Here is a 25,749-nt window from a genome sequence, read left to right as displayed (position 1 = left end):
ATTTACTTTCATCCAGGGGGACCCCAACATAATGAGGGAGTAATATAGGTTCTGAGAGTCCCTGAATTAGTTAAGCCCAGAGCACATAATTGACTTGTTACTGTCTGTTCTCTTGGTTGCTGTAAGGCTGCAAACAGGTGGGGACTGTCCATGGTGTTAGAGGGCCTGCTATTTCGTGGCAAGTGAAGACAGGCAGCAGGTCCCTGTTCCTTGGACGAGTGCCAATGCCTGTGGCTGGATCTGATGGAGCCGTGCCACGGCCATCACAAAGTGGCTCTGTCCCTGTATCCCTTAGGTCCATCCTGGTAGAGATGGGATGGAGCAAGGCAGCAGGGGACGAGATGGTGGGAGGTCTGTGTGGTAGCCAAGCCTTCACCTGCTGATTTCTTGCTTGGGGGCTCATTACGGACCAGGACTTGTGGGAGTAATGACCTCAGATTGGGGCTAACCTGCAGAGTGTCCCTTACTCTGTCTTCAGTGATGTGTGTGTATGTGTTGTACACGGCATGCCTCCTCTCCCCCTGCAGGGAGCCGCTTCATCTTGCTGGAGGGGAGCCAGCTGGATGCCAGTGACTGGCTGAACCCTGCTCAAGTGGTGCTGTTCTCTCAGCAGAACTCCAGTGGGCCCTGGGCCATGGACCTCTGTGCCCGGCGGCTCCTGGACCCCTGTGAACACCAATGCGACCCCGAAACTGGTAGGCGGGAGCACCGGGAAGAGGGTAACTGTCAGAGTTCATGCCTCTTGCAATCACCCCCTTGAAACCCAGGCCATCCCTCCTGATTGTCCCACTGACATTGGGAGCCTAGACTGCGCAAGCTGCCAGCATGTTGTTGGGCCCCTGAGCATGTTGGCTTAAGATGTGGGGTCATCTTCTAGCATGGAAGCTTCTAGCATCTTCAAACCTTGGAAGTATCCTAATTGTAGCCCCACGCCATACAGATCAGTTGGGGGTGACCTCCACAGCCCACTTGCCACCCAGTTAGGGGATATCAGCTACTGGGGCTAGACTTTTCATGCTTGCTTATTGTAGAAAATTTGGAAAATTTAAAAAAGCTTATAGAAGAAAATGATAATCATCTATAATTCTATCTCCTGGAGAAATCATTTTAAAATTTTAATGTCCTCCCTTCCAATCTTTTATCTATGCATGGTTCTTAGAGGCTTACAAGCTCGCTAAGTCCAGTAGAGTTTTCTTGATTTTTTTCATTTAACATTCTATCGTGAGAGTTTTCCAGAACCATTAAATAACCCTCAATAACATAATTTTAACGGTCATTTTGTATTCTATTGTATGTCTATATCATAGCTCATTTAAATAGTTCCCTATTATTTGACATTTAGGATGCTTTAAATTTTTAATTTTTACAAATACTACTAAAATGAATATCTTTCCACATAAACGCAGGGCACATTTGAAGCTATCTTCTCCAGATAAATCTTAGAAGAGAGATTACTGGGCCAAAGGGCGTAGACATCTTTCCGGCTGTTATATTTTCAAATGGGGCTGGGGCTTCTCTGAGGGTGGGCCCTGATTCAGACACAGCATGCACTGGGACCCTCACGGTGCTTCTTGAGCTCCAAGATATCCAGGAGTATGGATCCCTCACTCCAGGTTGCTTTGCACTTTCATTGTAGAAGGGATTGCGTCTACGGTAGTCTTTATAGAGACCTGCACCCAGTAGATTCAGTACCACAGACAGAGCCTTCCCAGCGAAGAGGTACCTGAAACACGGGCAGGGGATGTAGTGACATCTAAGACCCCCACGTGCAATGTTGCTGCAGATGGGGCAAACTCCTCCAGTTCTCTGTACCGCATGTGCAGCCCCTCCTCCACCACACACACACACACATGCATACACACACACACGCATGCGCACACACACATATACACACACATGCACACACACACATATATATACACACACACACGCACGCACATGCACACACACGTACCCCTACAGATGCATCTTCTTCAGGTGGTTGGGTGGAGGGATATTAGTGGAGGTCAAGTCCAAGAGATCCAGCCCTTACTTCTGTTATAATCTGTGACTGTATTTCTTTGAGGGAGTTCCAGGTAATCGCACCATCTAAAGATCACCTTCTTAGGTCTAAAAGTTGTTTTTACGTGGGCCCGTCACAGAGATTCTAGGCCCCCATATGGAGGAGAAAGTACAACATTTCAAACATCTGATGTCTAAGACTGTGCTTACTTGCTGCTCCTCCCACACTGTCAGGCAAACACCAAACCAAACAGATGGGCTGTGCACCAGGCCCAAAAGCCAGTGTGCTCGGGAGAAAGGAAAAAGGGCTCATCTCAGAGGTGGGGCCTCTCCTTGCAACTGAGCTTGTCTCTGGTCCCCCTGCTGACTTGAGTTAGGAGATTCTGGGATACTCTTAGCTATTAATCTCACTTCTGAGAGAAGCATGATCTTCAGAGGGCCTTGGAAGCTTCCACTGAGGTTTTAAAGAACAGAAAGCACTTTTTGTTACATGTGGAAAGAAGGGATTGGGGTCTTAGACTTGGATGGGTTTTAGAGATAAGCTGCCTCCTTACTTTAGACCAATGCTCGAGTTCCCTGAGAAGTTGCATGACTTGCCCAAAGTCCCACAGCTACCTATGGCAGAGTTGTGTTCTATCCATCGTAAACCAGAGCAGAGGTGGGATTATAAAAGGTTTCTTAATTTCTCCAGACATGTCAGAACCAACGTATTTGTTGTTCAAAACTCAGCAACCACCATTACTGAGCATCGCGCCTCCCAGCCAGGAGCGGAGGAAGCTGCTTGTCCACAGCAGAGCTCCCATCTCCTCTTCAGTCCCTCCCAGATGTCTCATTTCCTATCTTGGCTGAAAATGACGTTGGGAAGCCCAGCCCCTTGTTAGTGGCTTCCCAGTGACTGTGATGATTAATGAAGTTCCAACTGGAAAGCCATGGAGGGAGAATACAAATAAGGACCCAAAGCCCACAACAGAACCAAGGTGCAACATCTTCATTTGGGGTAGCAGCTGAGAAATGATGTTGTAGAGATTTTTATTTTCATTAATGCTGGAATTGGAAACCCTCCCCCTTCCCGCCCTCCTTCTTTCCACACATGGGATGATGTGGTCATCCCACACGCTCATCAGTAAGAAACTTTATCGCCTCCCACACTCCATCCTAGAGCCTTTCTCCAAAGAGCTGAGTGTGGGAATTGGCTGCAAGTCAAGTCGACATTATTTTTGCAATCCTCCAGCTAACTCGCTTGGAAATGTCATAGTGTTGGGACATGTGCTTTCCCAGCCTTGCTGAGGGGTCTGCTCATATGGATATGTGGAACTGTGCAAGTGCACGTGTATACTTTTTCACACACACACAAACACACAAATATAGACGCTCAGTCACTGCAAAGGAGCAACCTCTGAGGCCTAGAGCTTTTCACAGGCATCCTTCCATAGCGTTCCATAGTTAAGCATGTGTTTACTCGTCACCTGCACAGCGTCCGGAATACCAAGTGTGGGCAGAATAATGGGTCCCCAAAGATGTTCATGTCCTAATCCCCACAACCTGTAAATGTGTTACGTTGCATAGCACAGATGAATTAAAGTTGCAGGTGGAATTAAGGTTGCTAAACAGCTGCCTTTAAAATAAGGAGAGTAGCCTAGATTATCCAGGTGGGCCCAATGTAATTGCAAGTGTCCTTAAAAGTGGAAGAGGGAGGAAACTAGAGTGCTGTTATATGAGGAGGACTCAACCAGCCATTACTGGCTTTGGCAATGGAGGAAGGAGGAATGAGCCAAGCAACGTGGGCGACCTCTAGAAGCTGGACAAGGCAAGGAGATGGAGTCTCCCCTCAAGCTTCCAGAAAGGAACATGGCCCTATAGACGCCTTGATTTTAGCCCAGTGAGACTCCTGTCAGACTTCTGACCTACAGAACTGTAAGATCATAAATTTATGTTGTTAAAACCACTAAGTTTGTGGTAATTTTTATGGCAGCTATAGAAAAGTAACACACCAGGGGAGGAGAAAAAGGACAGTGAAAGAACAAGCAGTGTTATGTGCCTCTTTATATAAATTTATATAGGATTCATAAAGGGTGGCTACACAGACCTCCTGCAGATGTGTCAGGGATCTATGGACGAACTGGAGCTGGAGGAAACACTGATTTCTTTTCCATTCCAGCCTTCCTTTTACATTCTAGCAACATGCTACTCAGGAGGGCTGTAAGGTACCTAAAGCTCCTAGCCCAATGCCCGGAGGCCCTTTGCCAACTTCGCAGTGACACTGTCCCCAGATCCTCCCAGGTTTGTAACCTTAGGTGTATCTCCGGTCAAGTTGGGCTAAAAGCAAACCACTAAGCTTGTATGGGTTAATACTCTGGCAGGATCCAGCCAGAGGTTGACTTTTCCTATCCTTTCTAAAGGTGTTTGTTGTGGTTGTGTGTTTGTTTGATTGTTTGTTTTTTAATGGACAAAAACATGGTTTTTGTGACTTCTCTCTTTACCCCATTCCTGGCCTTTGTTCTGCCACATGGACAGCCGAGGAGGCTTTACGCAGCTGCTTAATTTCACAGCCCCTATTAGTCCTGGCCACAGACCCTCACTGCCCTTTTCAAGATATGTAGCTGTTATGGGTCTGCAAGGAGCATGGGCTTCCAAGCTAAATCAAGTTTTAGTCACCATTCAAGATGTTCCCTGAAATTCCTTCTGTCCCAGATCTTTCCGTACATTAGTCCCAACCATGTAGAAATGTGTAAAACCTGGGGAGGGGCAGTGGAGCAGATTTTCAGACTTGATCTAGCCCTCTTCCCCTGCCCTTCTCTGAACCACTGCCTCCCTCTCTCTAGCCTTCCTTGTTTTCTTGAACCCAATTAGCAGGGCAGCACAGATCCCATTTTGTTCTAGCCACCTGGATTGCCCACTCACTCCAAACTCCCTTTTGTGGCTTATTAAAGCCCCTTCCTTCTGGATGTCCTTTTGGCATATTTCCATCTGTCTGCCCTCCCGGAGCCATGTGTGGCTGTTTGACTCTGGGCCTGCCTCTTGCCTTATGTTTCCACAGGGGAGGAGACCAGGCATTCGGATATTGCCCAAGTCCAGATTTCTTACAAAGATTTCGCTTTTTAGATGAAGCACACCCAATTCCATTAAATAAAAGCCACAACTACCTGAATGATAGAGATGACTCAGGGCTTTTGGTCTTGATCTGTATTTACCTCATGAAGAACTTGTGGTGAGCCCAGTCATGTCTGAGGAGCCTTGGCTTCAAGGTCTTTCTTTAACCCTTTGATGAGATTTGTGCCTCAGTCCTTCATCTGAAGGATGGGAAATGACCCAAGGCACTGTCCATCATACAAGGTACCTCAAGGCATCTGCCCTCAGGGTACCAAGGACAAATCAAAGTATAGGCATCTCCAGGTGCTGCATGGATCTCCTCTCGGTGGGCTTCTACTCTGTAGCAGTGTGGTTGCCTGTGAGTGCCTCCTGCAGGGCACACTGCATCCCAGTTGGGCGCTTCACTGTGGCCATGACACGTCTCTCCATTGGATTCCTATGAACACTGCCACAGAGTCGGCACGTCATGTGTTCCCCACCATCTGTCACAGCAGATGCAGAGACTGTAACACTTCTAGCTTAGGAGGGCATCCAACACCCTTGTGGGGTCTTTAAAATTCACAGCTAACAGTCGGAGCTTGTGCTTGCACGAAACCCCTCTTAAAGTCAAGATTTAGCAGTTGGTTGCCATGGCAACTTTCCTCATCAAGTCTGAACTCTCAATGTAGATGGCCAGACTGGTTTTGAAGAGAAATACAGAAGAGGGAACTTTGGTGGTTTCCGGAAATGAGGATTATTTGAGAGGCAAATTTTGGATATCCTTAAACTCTAGCCTGATGTGTTTGAAAATTTCTCTGTTGCTCTGACTTTGGGCTGCGTATGACATTATATGGAGAAAAGCTTTATCTGTCATCAGCAGTGTGTCCCCACATAGTAATGAATGATGGAAACCTCATAAGGAGATAATGACTATGAAGGCAATTTGAGAAAGGTAAATGTGCTCCACAAATGGTAGGTAACGCCGTCATTAGGAAAATCAGGCTCTGCTTGAACTCTGAGTTGCTACTGCATTTATTTTTACATGTTTTGTGGTAACTAGATATTAAATGTGGAAGAAGGACTCTCTTTTTTGTCAATCCTTAATTCTAGGCAAGGCAGCCAGCCAAGACCATTCCAAGAGTCAGAGTGATGGGTTTGACAACCTCTCGAGGTTACTTCCTGTTTTTTAATATCATACCCATGCCTTATGTCCACAAGGACAATTGGGAGAGGATCTCCTTAAGGGAGAAGCATGTCTGGCCTCTGACCCATTAATTGACTTAGATATCTGCATCTTGAGCGGAGGTGGTGGTGGTACTTGCCTTCTTTATCGTTAACTTCTATCAGAGAAGCAGCCTTCATCTGAAAGACTTATCATCCACGACCTGATTTCAATCCTTGTTCTCCAATGTTCAACTCATAGCTCCCTGACTATTCCTAGACACAGCTCAGCACCACTGAAGCCAGTAAATTTGAGCCTATTGCGAATTTAACCCATATGGAAGCCTGGATTTGCCATATGAGAGACCAAGTTCTGATCTAATCCTCTCTGTGGATCCCCACAAAGAAGCTACTCATTTTCACTCCGCTCCTCAGCACCTTGAGCTGAGCAGGTGTTGGGGAAGAAGATGAGTGTTATCTGGGAGTGAGGCCCTGATGGGCAGTAGCTTATAGGTCAATCCTGAAAGGAATGGTTGAATTTGGATCTTAACAAAAAAACTCCTTTCTCAGAGCCTACCCAATTCCTTCCCTCATAACTGTGAGGCCCCTTCACTTCATTTTTATTGGTTTTTATATTTGAAAGAGAAAACAGTACTCAAAGGTATTATTCTATCTATATCCTTTTTAAGTGGCTCTTCCTAAGGAGACAAAGAAACTGTCTGCCCCTTGTCTCCTTAGTGCAGGGCACCTTTGTTATTTACAAATTCCCGGAAGTCACACCCTGTGCTTTCTCTGCCTGCAAATTAAATTACCAGCCAGTGAAATAGTTAACACTAGTGCTTCAGTGAACTGCCTCAGAGTGTAGGGCTGCAGAGCATTGCCTAAGGAATTATTCACATAAGGAAGCAGCAGCAATTTTCTTCAACATCAGTACTAAATAGAGCAATGATTCTTAATCTTTTGGGGGTCTCGGATTTGCTTGTGAATCAGATGGATGTTATGGCACCCTGCCACAGAAAGATGCGCATACGCACATACATGTACAGTTTTGCAGACAATTCCGGGGGGCTGTGGACCTCATGTTCTACTAATGGAGTAACGAATGATCATGAAGCATAGTAATGTGCTAAACAAATAGAGAATTATAGATGATCTTTCTGTTCACCAGCTCCAAGATAATTAGCCATTTTCACTTAACAATGAAAACCCAGAGTTCCTATAAAACCGTAATAGGTATAAGTGGCTTCCTCTAATTACAGTAGTTATTCGGTGGGCTAGCAGCATGCCATGGTGGAGGAAAAAGGTCTGAAGTCAGACAGACATAGGTTCAGATATTAACTCTGTCCTTTACAAGCTGTCTCCAGATCCCTTAATTTTTCCGAGCCTCAGTTTCCCCCATCAGCATAGCATAGCTATTGATACCTACTTTTCAACTTTCTTGGAAATATTTGATGAAGTAACTCACTTATGTGGTCTTTCAACATGTATTGATCAACTAATAGGTGTAAACTGGGCGCTGAGAAAATAAAGATTCAGAAGTTTTTTGCTCAAAGAGTTCTTGGTCTTTGTGTTTACAGAGCACATGTAACAGGTGCTTTGTGAATGTTGGACCCTCCATGAGTGGAAATTATCATGTAGTGGAAAATGGAGAGATTGGTGGTGTGCTCATTCACGTGGGTGGTGGAGACGGCGTGTGACATAATGGGATTTATTGTCTCATCCGTGCCTCTGTTAGAGTCAGAGTTTAATCTGATCATTTCATATTAATGTTCTCAAACACAGACAAGTTAATCAATTCCCTCATGTTTCTTTTTCTTCCTCCTTGCCCTGCTTCTAAGGGGAATGCCTCTGCTACGAAGGTTACATGAAGGATCCAGTGCACAAGCACCTTTGCATTCGGAATGAATGGGGGACAAACCAGGGGTAAGTGAGGGGATGGCAAGTTAGCCAGTTCTCAGATGTCACTGCTCCGTCACGCAGACATGACGTGGAGCAACTGCGTGCAGAGGAGCAGAGCTAAAGGGTGGTTATATTCTGAACAGCAAATGGGTAAAACTGTCACTGTGCATTTCCATATTTATACCATTCCAGTGACGTCCATATCATCTTTTTCTCCATTTACGAGTTCAGAGATGATGCCTCTGACTCGCAGCCCTGCAGCCTCCAGCTGGGATCTGAGAATCAAGCTGTCCCTCTCTTCCTTTTCACATCACCACCAGCCACGAGGATTCCACAGGCAGAACTTAGCTGATGATTTTCTTGGAGACACACGAAGCCACACAGACTCCAGTGTAGCTCTCCCAGAGCTTGATGAGCTTTGCAAGACTGACATGAGCAGAAACTTGTTTTCCCCAGGACTGTCAGCAGGGGTGAAGGGCAAAGTCTCAGGGAGAGCTCCGTGTGGAGTAAGAGTAATTTTGCCTGATCCCCAATTACCCTCTCTCTGTGAGACCTTGCTTTCCCCCAAGCACACATGACTGGGATAAAAAGTTACCTTGTCTATTGCTTTTTTATTTTAGCTTTTTTTTTACATTTTTTTGAATTTATTATTATGGTAAAATATACATCACATAAAATTTACCATTTTTAAGTGTACCATTCAGTGGCATTAAGTATATTCACGTTGTCGTGCAACCATTACCACTGTCCATCTTCTACTGCTTTTTAAAAGCAACTTTCTGCTTTATTTTGGGTGCTGAGAGCTTGCTTTTGGCATTGGCTGGGTCATGGAGGAGGCTGAGAGGAGAAAGGGATCAATAAACGCTAACTAATAATAGCAATCGATGGAACAGGGAAAACTAGAAAGAAATCAAGGCAAATGCCATCTCGGAGCGATGGCTTGGACTGCAGATTAGAAATGTGTTTGCGGCCTGACAAGGTGGAAGAAAGAAACCACTGTCATTTCACACCTTGCCAGGGAGCACTCATATCCCCGAGGTCGATGATCAGCCCTCTCTGTGTGATTCTGATGAGACCAAGCCTAGAATATTGAGTGTAGTTCTGGACTTTCAAAGCAATAAATATGGAGACAAATGGGTGAGAGTTTGGAGAAGAGCAATAAAAATGATTGAAGAGCCCAAGGGAGTGATTTATGATGTAGGGATAGAAGAACGCAACTCGGAGGACTTGGCCAGCTGATGACTAAGTCAAGGCATGATGGATGCCTGTAGACGTTGGAGGAGGGCAAATGTTCTGGAACGGGTTGAGGCTGAGGGATAAGGACAAGAGAGAATGAAGTTAGAGAAGGGAAATCTGAGTCACAGGTCAGAAAACTTGGGGAAGTCAAAACGCCATGAAATTTTTCTGTTGGTGAAAATGAAGGATTGCTCCATTTCTGCTGAATTTGAGATCATGTTGGAGAGGCAGTCCACAAAATTTAGAGGGAGATGTTTGTAGAAGGATAAATAACATGTGAGGTGGCCTATGGTTGGAAGATTGGTGAGGAGGGCAGAAGACGTGGCTAATAGATGTCAAGCGGGGTATGAATAAAGAGTGCCATTCACTGTTGAAAGTCCCTTAGATTCCCTACTCTCAGACCCCTGAAATGTTTGCATCATTGCTGGGGGTCCAAGATTGTAGCTTATATGATGGCTGAGAGTCTCAGGTGACTCTGGTTCTCATTGAGTAAAATATTGTAAAGGGTAACGCATAATCAGCTTTCTAGCTCTTAGCCTGCAAACTTGCTGCCGAAGAAAACAATGACAAAATGTCGTTTCACTTTTTGCCCTGAATGATCCAGACTGGCTCTCTGCAGTGATTGCATTTGGTGGCTAATCGCTCAAGCCTCCACATCCCTTGCCTTGTAGACAGATCACGCGAGGATGGGCCTGACTTCACTAGGTAATTGCACAAGCCTTCGTCATTCCCTCTGGCTGTGTGTAGAGACAGTCTTAGGATGTAGACAGAAGCCTCCAGGGACATGATGGAGGCCCCACGTTGGTGTCATTTAAAATAAGACAGGCGAAAGCACTGAGTTACAGACTGACAGGAACATTAGCCCCAGGAAACAGACAAGGAGACCTAATCTGTCATTTCCATCTCTAATTTCCATTATTCTCTGATCATCACTGTCTATGAGGTCTCATTCTGGACACTAATAAAATAATGGAGCAACTGTTAGGAGGAAGAAGAAAGTGACTATCTTGAGGATAATGGAACCAGCAGTGATAAGCAGCATGAGTTTATATGTATATACAAAAGTGCCAGACAAATGACTGCATTTTCCTCATAAAGTGACAAGATAAATGAAAAGTGGAAGACGCCATACATCTTGATTTAAATCAGAGAACTGATGCCACGTTTCTTTAAATGATTCTTACAAAATTAATCGAAATTGATTTGAACATGAAGACTGTCACTTGAATTGAAAACTCCCTGACAGATTGCCAACTAACGATACATATTGGGGGATTACGGAAAAATCAATGTGAAGCCTGATTTTCCTGAGTATTTTATTTAATTTTCCAGGAAGCGGAGGTAAGCAGCATGTGTGGTGTTTATGTTTTTCACTTTGCATTATTGTATTACATACATTAAAGTAGTTGAACATTCTTTTGAAGTAAAGCAACCAAATCCTAGGCCAGTTAACAGTTAAAATGAATTCCCTTGTGAGAAATCTAGGTTAATGGACCAGGAGAAAAGTAGCAATAAGCATTCATGACTTTCAGACAAGGAAGAAACTTGATAAAGAACACTAATACAAAAAATTACAATGGATGATTCTGTGAGGCAGAGTTACACCTGCAACTTATCCAGCCTCTGCCTCGTGCTCCAGTTTACCTGGACCGTCATTCATGTTTTCAACGAATTTTCACTCCATTACCTATTGTGGCCCAGGATAACCTAGGTTGCTAATTATAAGAAGATGTGGTCTCTGTTTTTCGAAGAACTAATAATCTAGATAGATAGATGGGCACATAAGAAATTTCTGTGAATTCTAAAACCTATTAAAATAAAAGTGTAAGCAAAGGTCTATGGGATTACGGTTTAAGGGGTGATTTATGTGACGTCTAAGAATCTGGACTAGGGCTTCATGGAGAAGTTAGATTTTGAATTATTCTGTCTAACAGGTACCAAAGGTAATTCTAAGCAAAGGGAACAGCATATGCCAAGGCATGGAGAGATAAGAAACATGGTTTTTCCAGGAATGGAAAATAAATACCTCAATGTAGCTTACAAGTACAATTTATAGAGCCAGGAGAAGAGGCTGGTAAGGTGGAGAAGGACTAGATCTGGAAGAGTCTTGCTTACGAAAGGCTTCGGACGTTAAAGCTCCACGTATTGGCCCCGAGAATTGTTAGCAGGAGGGAGGAGTTCCAAGGTGACTGTATATTTGGTGGGATATTCCCTCCCTACGTGTGATTTTTCCGGACCCTTCAAAAGAAATTAAAATAATACTAAAAAGAAAATAAAAGATGAAACAAACGCACCCAAAACCTCTTGAGACTGTCTAAATTTTTATTTATCTGAATTCTGCAAGTAAAGTATAGTTCTAAAATTATCCTCTAGATAAAGTTTTCAAGACCAGACAGCAAAGAAGGACAGAGAATTGGTGACCATATGTACAAGATACGTGAATCGAGGGGGTTGCAACCATTTTTTTGGAGACTGGTTCGGCCAAAAACACCCAAGGACAAACAAAGCGGGTTGAGACGTTCGTGTGTGGACCCGAGTGGTGAAGCAGGTCTCTGTAGCTCTCCCAGGTGACAGGATCCAGGTGGCAGGTTGTAAAATCGTTGAACTCATTACACAAGAAGCTCCTGTTCACTAAAAGTAAAAATAACTTCAGAAAGATTTAAATGAAGCCGTGGATGACAGGTTTCTACTGAGTTAGTAAAACTGCATGGGATGTTTGAGATTACATCTTGGTCTTTGTGATTGGCATCAAAGTCCGCCATTCCCTGCCACAGCAATCCCGGTGCTCCCGTGCCCAACAGAGGACCCGGGATGAAGGGTCCTACCCCAGCGTGGGGCTTTACCTCGTCTTCTCTCTAACCTGCCTGAATTCACTAAAGACCTCCTCGGCCTCTCATCCCTGTGGCCACAGCCAGGGACTGTGATATTCATTTGCTAACGCAACAAGGACAAATTGAAAATTTTCAGACAAGAAATGAAAACAATAAATGAGCTTAGAGGAGACAAGAGAGATTGATTTACAGGAAAATATTAGAGGAGAAAAAAACAAATTTATTTAGCTACTTTGGAAATTATTAAGAAAGACTCCAATAATGTTTTTTGTTAAATTAGAAGCATACCCAAGGGCCTCCAGATACTTTTTTCTGAACGCTGCAATTAGATTAAACTCATGCGTTTGAAGATTCCTGGTAAATAATAGTCTGATTTCTCATTCTGGCATCTCAGATACAGAGGGCAACACCAAGGAGATCCCCCTCTAGAGAACTGTGGTGTCCCAGTAGGTTTCAGTGGTGAAGGGTGGTGATGGAGTGATAACTCATGAGACGGGAAGAGACCTGCCATGGAAAATGAACAGGTGTTTCTCCAAGATTTTAGAAGCTGTTGTCAGGAGTGGCCCTGCTCATCTTAACACCTCCTTCGTTTTCTGCCCACTTAGGAGGCAACACGCTTACCATGACATCCCCAGATTAGTACACATGCGTGTGCATGGGCGTGCGCACACACGCAGAGCCCACAGTGTCTTAATATGTCCTTGCCATTGTCCCAGGTGCTACTGTTCTCTTCTTCTGTTTCTATAACTCCTCCCTGCTGCTCAGCATCCCGGGAGTGACTGCTTAGGGATTCTAAATCCGTAGAAAGAGCGACGTCCCACGCCGTAGAATCCAGTTTCCTTTTCAAGACAAGAATGAGGACGGTGTCTGTCATGGTTGGCCTCAGCCCCTCTGTCTTGCTCAAAACATGTCCTTGACAGGAGGTAATTTTATTTCGGCCTGGCTGAATGGTGCCATCCTTAACTTTCTCCTAGAAACTGCTTACAGAACAATGACCAGAGTCCAGTGGAGAGGATGACTTTGTCGCTGGGTTCTAGGTGTTGAGCAGGGACCAGCCTCCACTGATTATTCAAAGTGATCCCAAACCCATCCTCACTTCTCCCAGCCAACTAAAACTGAGCAAGAATCTCCTGTCACCTGTCTGCCAATCAAAGTGCAAAGGCTGCGCCATTGTAGGGCTGGACTGAAACGCCTGCGGGTAGCTCTGACTCTAAGTCCGGGTCTTGGACAATGTTTGACCTTCTTTGACCTATCCAAAGTCTCTTCAGAAGTGACTCAGATGGAATCAGACCATCCCGTGTGACATATGACATTTCCTGACTTTCCTTTACCCGTTTCTAGCTCATCATCTGGCTTTTATTTCCCCACACACATGCCTGTTTTTGAGTCACTGATGCCCCACTGGCCCTCCTCCAACCCCTCAGACAAGATTTGCAGGCCAGCCTGCTGCTGCTCTTTTATCTCTGGGCGCCCTCCTCCCCTGCCCTGCAGCCTGACTTCATTGTCTGGACCCAGCTCCTGTCATTGCCACGCCATGCACAAATGGGATTATCTTCCCATTAGCTCTCTTTTTGTTCTCCTTTTCTCTGTTTCTCTGTGTGTGTGTGTGTGCATGTGCACGCATGTGTGTGTGCCTGTGCGCGCATGTGTGCGTGCATGTGTGTGTATGTCACTCTTTCTAATTACTCCTAACTTAATCACTTATTCCTAACAAGAGTTTCCAGTGTATTTATTTGGCCCTTTATTTCCCATTCTTCTTTGCTTCCTTCCTTTTTTCTTTACTTCTGTCTCCTCCTCTTCCCCCAGGAGTCAATGGAAACGTGGCTGTCCTTTCTTCCACCCATTTCAATGTCAAACAGATGAAGGAAGCTCTTAGAATTAAACCTAAAGTTCCCGATCCCTCCTCTCTCCAGAAGCCCCACTGTAACCTGATTCCAGATGAAATATTGCCGCTTAGAAGGAGAACTGTCCCCTCCGCAAGTGAGCAGGCAGGAGCTGAGGGACTGAAAGTGGATCTACACCTACCAGGACCTCCCCAGACTGGCTTAAAGGGATCAAGTCCCCGAGTTGCCTTGAGAAACTCTGCACCTCATTCTCAGGGATTTTCTCAAATGCAAAGATATTTAACGTAACCCATTTTCACAAAAGCTGTGGTCAATCTGTTGAGTACAGTGATACACTTTGTACGTTGCTGATAGACATCTGGCTGAGAGAGCAACTGAGGGCTGAAGCCGAGCCCGTGCTTGCCAAGGCAAGCAAACCCCGAGACAAAGGGTACATTCGTCCAGATGGCCACCTCTGTCTGATTTGACAAAGGCATCTGGTGAGCTAGTGCTGACCCTGCTGTTGTCATTTTAGGGGATGCCCTCTGCTCCCCTCTTAGAGGCAACTGCGACCTTCTTGTTTACCCAGAATAATACAAGAGCAAAATATGCCCTAGTAATTGACTCCCTGATGCCAGTTCATGGAGCAGATACTTAAGATTCATCTCAGGAGCTTATTTAACATACTGATTTCTGATTTCTACCCCCAGAGATGTTAATTTCATAGGTCTTGGAGAGGGCCAGAATCTGTATACACAAAAAGCTCCCCTAAATGATTCTGAATACTTAGCCAGGCTTAAGGACCCTCCCAAGCAAGATGTGGCATCTCCAGACCCCTCAGGAAGGAGTTCTCTGACTAGCACACCATCCCCTCCAATGAAATAAGAATGGGTTTGTAGACCAGTGCTTGAGTGCATCCTAAAGGGTCCTTGCATTTTACTGATTGGGAAACAAACAGTCAGCGAGGTGAAGAAACTTGCTCAAGGTCATGTAGCTGGTGGCCAAGCTTTTTACAGTGACGGGAGGGAATTGGAGATAAATCAGTTGGATAAATACAGATTTCAAAGAGAGCACAATGTGAAGAGCATATGGCACTCTGAAAGTCAGTTACCGCTGTGGGTGAGTGGTGGACATTCTATGGTCCCCACCTGCTTCTCCGCATCCTCCTCCCCCAGGACTGAGGGGACTCATCTTCATCCCGCCCTTCCCTCAGTGACAAATGTCTGCAGTCCCCCAACAGTACTGCCTACCCCCCAGAGGAGGGTGAAACTACCGCAGTGTTCTCTCTGACTAGTCCAGTCACCGGCTTGGAGACTTATTTTAAACAGTGCCGGGGGCGGGAACACTCGTATTTCCTGACCACCAGGGTGAAAAAAAATCAACCTCAATTTACCCTCCCATCTGCTCAAGAATGGAAGATAAATTGTTTCAATTTTATAGAAATGAATGTTTTATGTCTTGCCCATGCTTTCCAGATAGTGTCCTGAATTTATATATTCTACTGAATGCATGGATGTTTTCCACTAGGAGTGCTCGCTGGGTCCAGCCTCCTTGGGTTTCTGTCTAAGACTGGGTTTGAGAGAACTGTCATTTACCCTGCCTTTGGAGATCTTGGCTATCTATCTTTTTTCCTTTAAATAAATAGGAAAAAAATCCACTCATTGTCCCATACTCAGAGAAAACTTCCATTACCATTTTGGCATATTTCTTTTTCTATGCATCAAAAGTTTTGCGTGCCACCACCCTCCTCAATTCTGTATATATTTTTCTTCTCTCTCATAATTTAACAGTGAGTATATATTACTTTTATAATCACAGAATTTGGGGGGAAAAAGATAAAGAAGGAAGCTTTAAAATTATCTTTGTGGTACACTAATTTTCTCAAAACTTTTTCCATGTGGGGAAGTTATGCTTAATGTCTAACTTAAGACCCTCAATTTTAACCTGATTTTGGAGGAAAGAAGAAAGTGATTCAGGGTCTAGGATTCAGGTCAGACTCCTCTGCTATAAACATCTCTGTAAGTCTTTGTGTAACAAAGGGTTGTGTGGACACGCAAAGTGACCCTCACGGTCAGCACAATATTTGACGCAGTACAGCTTCAATGTCACTGAAGACTTTCAGCCGCCCCTCGTGTAGCACTAATTAATAGCTGTCATTTATTAAACATGTAATGCTGGGCTCAGTGTTTTTTTTTTTTTAATATTACCACTAATCTTGATAAAAATTCTATAAGCTGGTTAAGAAGTGAGCAGTGGGTAATGGTTATTCCACCTACAATTTCTGTGAAAACAATTTCAGTAAAAGTAACCTCAAAGTTTATTCTTCCTACATAAATACTTGGGATTTTTGTTCAAACTTTCATACCATAATTATTTTTTTCCTGAGCATATAGTTTCAGAAATTGGATAGCAAGCATTTTGACACTGAACATCTCATTTTTTACTTTATCTTTTGTTTACAAGAGCAATTCACACCCTGCTCTCCACTGAGAGTAGTGTTGCTGGCATGAGGGGATGTGGCCCAAACCAGGCCTTCCAGTCAAGGTCGGCCTTTGGCTCTAAGACCCTTGGATATAGGTGGGTCCCCAGGTTCCTGTTGTGCAGGACTGTGAAAGGAGGTTGTGAACAGCCCCAGTGACACACTGGCCCCTTTAGCCCTGGAGGTGGAGAATTCCCATGGGGCCACCCCGACCACAGTTCTCAGCACTCACTTCCTCCCATCCTGACGTACAGCAAGGTCTCCCTTGTTTATAACCACCGAGAAGGGGGACTTTAATTGGAATGAGTGCCACCACTGTGGGATGGTCACAAATGGGAACCTATTCCCCACTGGGAGAAGCCTACCTGGGGTTGAGTTAACATCCGTACTTTGCGTGCCTGGTACTATAGAATTCCCAACGATCTGCCCATCAGGTACAGTAGTAATAGAGTGATACTAATATTAGTAATAATAATAGCTGACACTTATACAGTCCTTGTGATGCGCCAGCCACTCTTCTCTTTATATAGTACCAAGCTGCTTTTCATATACCAACAAATTTAATTCTCCTTTCAACACTATGAGGTAGGAACTATCGTTGTCCCCATTTTACAGGTGAATCTATTGAACGTTGCAGCAATATTGAGTATCAGAGGCAAGAAAAGAGAATCTTTGTCCCTAAAGAGAACTTTCTCTTGCCAAACCCCTCAAGGGCTACTGTTCTGAGAATCTCAAAATGAAAGCACGAAGCCGAGAGAAGCCGCAGCTCAGCCTTGAGGCTCTGGGGCCGGGGATCCTGAGTTGATGCCTAGATTAAAACAATGACAAGTATGTAGTCTGTAGTTAAGCATCTCTTTCAGAATGATGTAGAGTCCTAGGGAAAGTGACAGGTCACTAGAGGGACCTAGCTGGAGGCCTAAACACAGTAAATGCCATTGGCTGCTGCCCAATCTTGGTAAAAAGAGCACTCAGTTAGACACGTCCTGGGGGCCCCAGGCTGGTGACTGCCTGTTGAGGACAAGTGTCTGTTATGAGTAGCTCTGTGCTGTGGCTAGTGTGAAATCATGACCATAGGTTCAAGTCAAGATGGCCCGTTGGAGCAGAGGGCGTGGCACAGCCTGCACCATGGACTCTGCAGGAATCGCATTTTCCCATTTGCTGGCAAAAATGTGGGCAAATAAAACACCTAGGCAGATCCTTGCTATTGGTAAAGATTCAGAGCCCTTGCCCAGTGGGTCACGAGTGACATCGTCACATCTGAAGGATGGGGCCATCCGTTTTCCCAAGCTACTTGCCTACAAAAGAAGGTAGTCAGGGATATGTCCAGAGGTTTTTCTTTCTGGGTATAGCCTTGGATGTTGTTAACCAGACTTCCCTTAATAGCTTTGGTCAAATTATTTCATCCTAGCCAGGAGGCCATGGACACCTCGCTCCCAAGAGGATTAATGTTCACCTGCTCACATTTTTATCTGTATGGAAGGCAACAAAGCATAACGGGAAGAGCACAGAGGTGGAGGCAGACAGACTTGGATTCAAATCTTATTTCTTCTACTTGAAAGCAGTGTGTTTTTGGCTAGCTTCATCACTTTTTTGAGCCTCAATTTCCTCATCAGTAGAAATAACGTTAATAGTATCTACTTCATAGAGTTGTTATCAGGATTATGAAGAAAGCCTAAATGAAATATGTTGCACTCAATAATGTTACATAAAATCTGTAAGCACTCAGTAAGTGATGCATTAAGTATCCCACTGATGGTGTTTGCATTGGTCATGGACTCATTTATGTTCTTTGAACTGCTGCCAAATGATGTGATCTTAACATCAATTTGACAATTTGGGTTTAGAATAACCCACTTCCAGAATGTAAATTCCATGAGGGCGTAAACAATGTCTCTTGGATATCATTGCATTGTCATATCCTAACATACTGCCTAATGCGTAATAGGTGCTCAATAAATATTTGTCAAATAAATGAAGGAATGTGTCCATCTTTGGTCAGGAGGTACACAGACCTCTGTTTTCTGAACCTAATTCGATCTTTAGACTGTCATGAGAGTGGTGAGTCACCTCCCCAATTTCAGGAGGTGGGAGTAAGAAAATCAGCTGAGTCACTGACAATTCTACACCCTCAGCTAGAAGGCCACCTCGCGATCATCTCATCTAACCTGCCACCTGGAGCGGGAATCCCTCCTACAGCCTTGTTCACAGGTGGTCACCACCCAGCCACTGTTTGAACACTCTTAGTGACGGGGCTAAGTTCTCTGAAAAGGCAGCTCTTGCCATTGTTGAAATGCAGATTCTTATGCAGTTATTGTCTAAGAATCTGCATTTTTAGGCTGAGCCAAAATATGTTGTCCTATAACTTCCGCATGCTTGGTCAGCTGTGTCCTTTGGAACAATATGTTGATTTCCTTTTCTGGGCTCGGAACTGCTAGCTTATACGGTGCCTTCGTGTGGATTAGGAATTGTGCCCATCTGCTGCAGAGGGCGGTGTGGATGCCTGCAAACAAACAGGACCACCATAAACGGGGTGGCTACGAGTTAATGTTTCAAATAATTTTGATGCTCTCTCCACCAAGGCTTCTGTTCCAAATATACCTAATTCCTTCAACTGTCCTTTAGATTGCAAGTTTCCTCAATCCCTGACAGGTCCTACTGACTGTTTGCTGCATCTCCCAAGTTTGTCGTTATACCTTTCAGACGATGTTGAAAGGCTGTATCGTGCCTGTTTCTTCCTCCGTATTTTCTATTAGTGAATTCTAAGCTAAGTTTGTGTTAGGTCCTTTAAGAGAAGAGTCATGGGGTTAGCTTATATCCAGTTTATGGTCAACTGAAGATCTTTTTCACAGGGACTGCTGTCAAAAAGAGAAAGTATATTCAAGACTAAAGTCAATTGTCTTATATAAGACCTAAATGCAGGACTTATATACAATTCCATTAAATTTTAGCTTATAATCATTGAAATCCTTTGGACCTTGACTCTGTTATCCCATGTATTAGCTATCCCTCCTTCTTTCTTATCTATAAATTTAATTAACACACCTTCGGTGACCTTCTCCAGGTAACCCCTGAAATTGTTAAAGAGAACATCGCCAAGCCTTGCTCCCGTTAGGAACCTTCCTGAAGGTTGACCTTGACCCCTTACTCAAAACTTGTTGGTTACACTTGTTCAGCTACACAGGAATTTGTCAAATGTACAGTCATTCAATGCACATATTTCCATCTAGTCCATATACAAGATTTTGTCAAGTGCCAGATAGCCCAGAATGGATGCTTAATACATTTTCTAAACCAATGAATGAGTGCCTTTCTAACATCAATCTGGAGGACTTCTGTGCCACCCTTTGAAATGCCCTCCTAGAGATGCCATCAAGAATGGTCATCACCTTAGCTTGAAACTCCCTCTTGTTAGTGAATCCATCTTAGCTCTCAGACATCTTTGTATTCTCATTTTTTTATATTGATCCATCCTCTTTCTCTAAAGACCTCAACGCTGTTGAAAATTTACCTCCACACTCTCAATGTGACCCTTAAGCCATCTTTTCCTTCAGGCCATGCAGTTTTATCTCATTTAGAGTCTTGCTATACAAGCAGTTCTAGCAATGTGACCCTTACTGGGTTCCTTCTCAATGAGTGAAGGTAAAGATAATAATAATAACTAATATTTACTGAGAATTTATCCTTTGCTTGGCATACTTCTAAGATCTTTATATATTTTAATCTTACCACACCTTTTTGAAGCTATTCCCTTTTTACAGATGAGAAGACTGAGGCACAGAGTTTAGTAACTTGCTCAAAGGTTATATCATAGTAAGTGACATAGGTGGGATTCAAACCCAGGCGGTCTGGAGCCCATGCGCTTAACTCCCAGGGTGCTGCCTAACAAGGAAAGCAGTGTACCCTATGGACAAGCAGATTGGTGGGTGGCAAAAGCTCCCTTTTCTTGTGTCTGGTCCCACCCCATACGCTCCCTCCTTTGAAGGGCAGTCACGTGAGTCAGACAGCTGAGCTGGCTGCAGACACAGTGGTCAGGACAGCCCTCCAGCCCGTGTTCTCCAGCGTTGTGGGATCGAGCTAGTGTAATCATCTCCCCACTTTCAGCCTCTTAATGGGTTTTTTCTCTCAGCTCCCCGAGCACTTGCACTTTGAAAGAAGCCTGTGGAGAGGTGGAGTGTAACCGAGAGGAATGAACTGCTTCAGGCATCAATGAAGTACCTTTAGACATTTGAAGTGCTCCCTGGGAGCAAGAGGGGGAGGTCAGTGTGTCATGGGCTCCTTTCATGGGTCAGGCACTCTTCTAGGTGCTTTATATCTATTATCTCATTTAAATAATAATATTCATTGAGTGTTTTCTATGTGACAGGCATTATTTGTAAATGCTCTGTGAGTGTTCGTATCATTCCCTCCTCCCATTGGGCAGATGAGGAAGCCATGGTACAGAGGGTTCCAATAACTTGTTGGAAGGGAAGGAGATGGAATGACCCCAGCAGTCTGGCCCTGAGTCCAGGCTCTCAGTGTTACCTATGAGGACGAGTGTGGCTGCCATCTACCCTCTCAGGAGAGGTCTCTCCCAGCACTCAAGTCTCCTAGCATTTATTTCCAGCCCAACTGAACTGCTTGCTCTTGATCCCACTTACCTTTTGACTTTACCCCCACTCCACTTTTGCTCAGAACATTTCTTCCCCTTCAGCTCCTTCCCTTCAATGCCCCTTCTAGTTAATTCTACCCATTTTCCAAGGCCCAGCCCAAATACCTGCCCCTCTGTAAAGCCTTCCCTAATTCCCCAGTTGGAAGCCATCTCTTCCTCCTTTGTGCTGGCTCAGGCCTGGAACGCTCTCTTGTGGCAATTGCCACATTGTGCCTTGTGTTATTTCTATCCCTAGACTTGTCTTGACCCCTGGTAGACCAGACGACTTTTTAAGCAAGAGCTTAATTTTGAGTCTCATTCTCATGTACACAGTGTCTTATACATAGTAGGGGCTCAATAAAAATGGAATAATTGCTACTGGTGAGATTTCAAGCATTATGAGACATGACTAACAGGGAAGTTATTTGTGTTGGAGGCAGGAAGGAGGGAACATCTTGGTACCATTCACAACACATCATTTCCACTGAGGACTTCCTCTGTGTCAGACACTGTATTCGATCTTCACGACAGTCCTATGAGGTCCAATCCATTAGGACCTTAAAAACACGAGGAACTGAGCCCATAGAACATAATGGTAAAGACTCAACAAGCAGACCACCTGAGTCCAAATCCTGGCTCTGCTGCTTACTGGCTCTACCATTTCCCTCGGGCAAATTACTTAAGCTCTCTGTGCCATAATTTCCTCCCCTGTCAATTAGGGCTCATAACAACAATACCTACCTCATAACGTTGTACTGAGAGGTAAATGAGAATCACAGAAGGGCGTGTGTAGCTCGTGGAGGGTGCTTGGTAATACTGAAGAGCAATGGGAGCGGAGGGTCCTTCCTCTGAGCGTCAGAGACTCTAGCACGAGGCATCGTAATACCTGTCAGGGGATGGTCTTCAGGAAGGAGTTCCTGCTTTCATCATTCAAAATCTTTCAATTTTGACCACTGGCCAGGCTGGGCTTTTTTTGTTTGGTGTCATTTGATCTGGTTTTAGCTTTTCTCTTTCCCTCTGCCAGCATCAAAGCAGCCGTCCTGAAGACACACTCTTGCTCTTCAAAAGCTTTCTCTCTCCCTTCCCCAAATTGTGCTTTCCACTGGGCCGAGGAGAGTGTTGCTGGACACACGAGCCTCGACTCAAGTCTCCTGCCTAATTACACTGCAGGCAGATTTTCCACGCAAGCCCCTAGCATGGCAGGATGCCCTCTTTGAAGTCATTAGTCTTCACAGCAGGGAGAACACATCATCAAAGACTCCGTTTCCCAGCAACCCCTGCTGTGCCCTTGCACACCAGAGGATTGCAGAGGAAGAGAGAGAAAAGCCAACGAGTGCAATAAGTCCGCTGTTCTCTCCTCTGGCCTTGAACCGAGATTCCTTTGAACTGAAGCCCAGGGAGAGGCTGGTGATGCTATCGCAAAACCTCTCCCCATTCTTTCAGTTTCAACCAATTTAGCAATTACACTTGCTAGGGCCATAGATGTGGAATGTAGGACATGGTTAAGGTTCCAGTTGGTAATCTAAGGCACTATGGGATGGGGGTTGGGAAAGGAAAGAAAATGTCTCTGAGGCTCCAGATACTGAGGATGTATTTGATAATGACTATGAGGAATCCACTGTGAAGTTAAAATTCATTGTGTGTGCGTGTAAGACAGAGAGAGAGAAAGATTGAAAGAGCGAGAGAGCACACCTGGTCACTGATCATGCAAACCTGGGTTTTATCCAGGCCTTGCCTCTTCCTTGCTGTTTGCCTGGGTAGCCTCTTTATTTCTGACTGTCAGTTTCTTGATCCCTTTGAAGTTCAGTGACTACTGTGAATGGAGTAATGGTTAACGAAGCCATTTACTTAGACCCCGATTTTAGATTTCAGCGTGAACCTGGGCCTGAGATGTCAGCCCCGAAGTTTGCAGACTCCGACCAGACTCACCTGCTCCATCTTCGGAAGATCAGGTGGTGGAGCTCTCTCATGGGGTTCCTAAGGGCAGGGTTGGAGCTCAGATCTCTGGGGAGCCTTGCCAAGGACCAGGGGATGCCGTAGTGGGCTCCAGCATTGAACGTCTCCTCTTCACCACTGTCATTTTTATCAAATTGGCCCCTCATGCCTGCACAGTCTCATCTGCGCCACCGCTCTCTCAGGCCAGCACTTTGTCCCACACCTGTACCCTCATGAGAGACTTCTCACCTGGCTCCCTGCCCCCTGACTTGTCCTCAAGTTCTTCCTCTTCTGCCAACAAAAAGATCTGTCTAAACAAGCTGTCCATTTTACACCCTGCCAAGAACTCACCAATGAAACGTCTGGCCCTCAGAATACATTTGGAGCTTCCTAAGGTGGCCTGCAGGCTCTTTCTGACCTGGTCGGCCAACCCCTTCAGCCCTATCATTTCCAGTTGCTCTTTACCTGGAATTTTATGTTCCAGTGACACTGAATCTGTCGTAGAGCCTGTGCGTGCACATGCTGTCCCACATGTCCGGGCATTGGCTCGTGGGGTATGCTGTGCCTGGAAAGGCTGTTCCGACTCCCCTCCCTAGCCCAGTGCAAACTTTTCTGGCTATTCCCTGCTTACAGAGCGCTTAGTCTGCATCCAGATAGCCCCTTCTGAGATATCTAATGATGCCACCCAGTCTTTACAGAGTGGCCCTCTTCTGTGACCCTGTGACCCCCACACGTGTCTCTGCAATAGTTTTCACACCGATTATAATGATCTGGTAAGCTTAACCACTGGTTCACTTATCTGCCCTGCCCCTACTATTCCAGCTTGCAGGTCCCTCAAGTTCAGGACTGTGTCTTATTCATCTTTGTAACCCTATGGCTTTTCCTGTCACATTCAGCATTTAGCACTGAATACATGTTTGTTGAATGAGTAAGTGAATGGTTGCGCATGAAATATACGTGTAAGTTCTATGCAAACCTCTGCATGATTTTCTCAGTGCATTTCCTGGTGCTTAGGTCTCTCCATCCATAAAAGAGAAATCAGTTTATTTATATTTAATATTTGGCATGGTGTTCTTTTCTGAGTTAACTCATTTGTCTTCCAAGTGCCATTAAATTAGGATATATCCATCATTCATTCATTTGAAAAATCTTTACCAATGATTGTCCATGTCTCAGGGATTGCATTGGGTGCCTGAAAAAAAGAGATAAATAATAATAGCCAACAATAATGTAGGGCTTATTATATGCTAGGCACTGTCCAAAGCACTTAATATTAACTCATTTAATCTTCACCACTTTGTGAAGTGGGTACTATTACTATCCATTTTCATTTTATAGTTGAAGATATTGAAGAACATAGACTGTCCTGGGCTGAGTACCCTAGACATGGAGCTAATGTATTAAGATTTTATAAGAAGATACAATCCTGGGTAGCACGAGTGAGGGGAAAAGATAATTGAGACAGGGAAGGAAGAAAAGCAAATGCTAGGTGGTGCATTAGTAAGCTGGCCACAGCTTTTTGAGAAGCTGGGTTTTGGACACAAGATGTAGTATAGATAGGCCTTATGGCAATCTGTACGTCTCAGTAGTCCATGGGGATGGAGGATAGGCCGGACGGCAGAAGAATTTATCTACTGATTCTTTCCGGTCTCTGAGTTCTCATGGGGGGTGTTAACTTGCACAGACATCCACAATGTTAGAATGAAGAGAGCCTGTGCTATCCACTTCCTTCAAACATGCACACACACACACACACACACACACACACACACACGTTACTACCTGGTGAGGCTCTGATAGGGCTCAACCTCAAGTGAGGAAGCAAGGAATCTCCATCAGAATTGTGATGAAAATTCACATGTGGCTTGGATCAATGTGTAATGTGCAGGAAGTACAGGATACAAGAGAGTTGAATATCGGAAAGTTGGAGGCTGATGAGAAATATAGTCTGTTGAACGAATGAATAAATAAGTTGTGATGAATAAAAGAATGGGAAGGAAGCATCTTGAAGAGTGATTTAGGTAGACACACAGAGGAAAACAGAGGTAGTCCCGAAATGGCTCCACTCATAGTCTGAGGACTAAAGCAGTGGGACAATGGCTATCACCACGGAGAGATGACTGGCTAATCGAGTCCCCACTGACCTAGGTTAGGCCACCCAGTGTGCGTTGGTGAGAGGGCTGCAGCTAGACTTTTTAGCAGGTGGTTTTCTGGAAGGAGAGTGTTCCTGGGAAAGCTCCTAGATTTTTTTTCTTTTTTTTGCTGGGGGCGTGGGGGCTGTATTGTTTGAGGATAAATATTATCCCGCTCCTCTCTACCTCTAACTCCTATTGCAAGAAAACTTCCAGAACACTCTTACATTTGTTCTGCTCTTTATCTCTGCTGTAGTGGATGTAAAAGATTCTTCCCTGGGGTTCCATAGCACCTACATATAGCCGAATGAGAGCTCAATTCAGTGTAATCATTGGTATTCTTGTCTGTTTTCCCACTGGACAGTACAAGCAGTGAGAAACTCCTTAAGGACACAGATTGTACCTTTTCTCAGCTTTTAGGGTTTTTTTGGCTTTTTTGTGTTTGCGATGCCTAGTCCTCCTAGTCATACAGTAGGTGTTCAAAAAACATTAAATCAATGGTAGAATCAGTGAACAAATAGTGCCAGATGATTGACAACTCCACTCTACAGTGGGA

General features: G+C 44.6%; 1 protein-coding gene across 6 annotated transcripts in view; it reads left to right on the top strand.

Annotated features, from left to right (window-relative positions):
- Nucleotides 1-25,749, top strand: part of ASTN1 (astrotactin 1) — a 291,298-nt gene that overhangs the window by 136,771 nt on the left and 128,778 nt on the right. For 3 of the 6 annotated variants that reach the window (XM_001498262.7, XM_070267742.1, XM_070267740.1), the window contains exons 7-8: nucleotides 528-695; nucleotides 8,070-8,154. In XM_001498262.7, coding sequence (XP_001498312.3) covers nucleotides 528-695; nucleotides 8,070-8,154 — 253 coding nt within the window. Of the gene's footprint in view, nucleotides 1-527; nucleotides 720-8,069; nucleotides 8,155-25,749 lie in introns of all 6 variants that reach the window. The other 3 variants (XM_070267741.1, XM_014739526.3, XM_005609692.4) reach the window with 1 other exon arrangement.

The sequence above is a fragment of the Equus caballus genome, chromosome 5 (genome assembly GCF_041296265.1).
Source record: "Equus caballus isolate H_3958 breed thoroughbred chromosome 5, TB-T2T, whole genome shotgun sequence".
NCBI lineage: Eukaryota > Metazoa > Chordata > Mammalia > Perissodactyla > Equidae > Equus > Equus caballus.
Note: the sequence above shows the minus strand (reverse complement) of the source record. Positions and strands in the feature narration are given on the sequence as shown.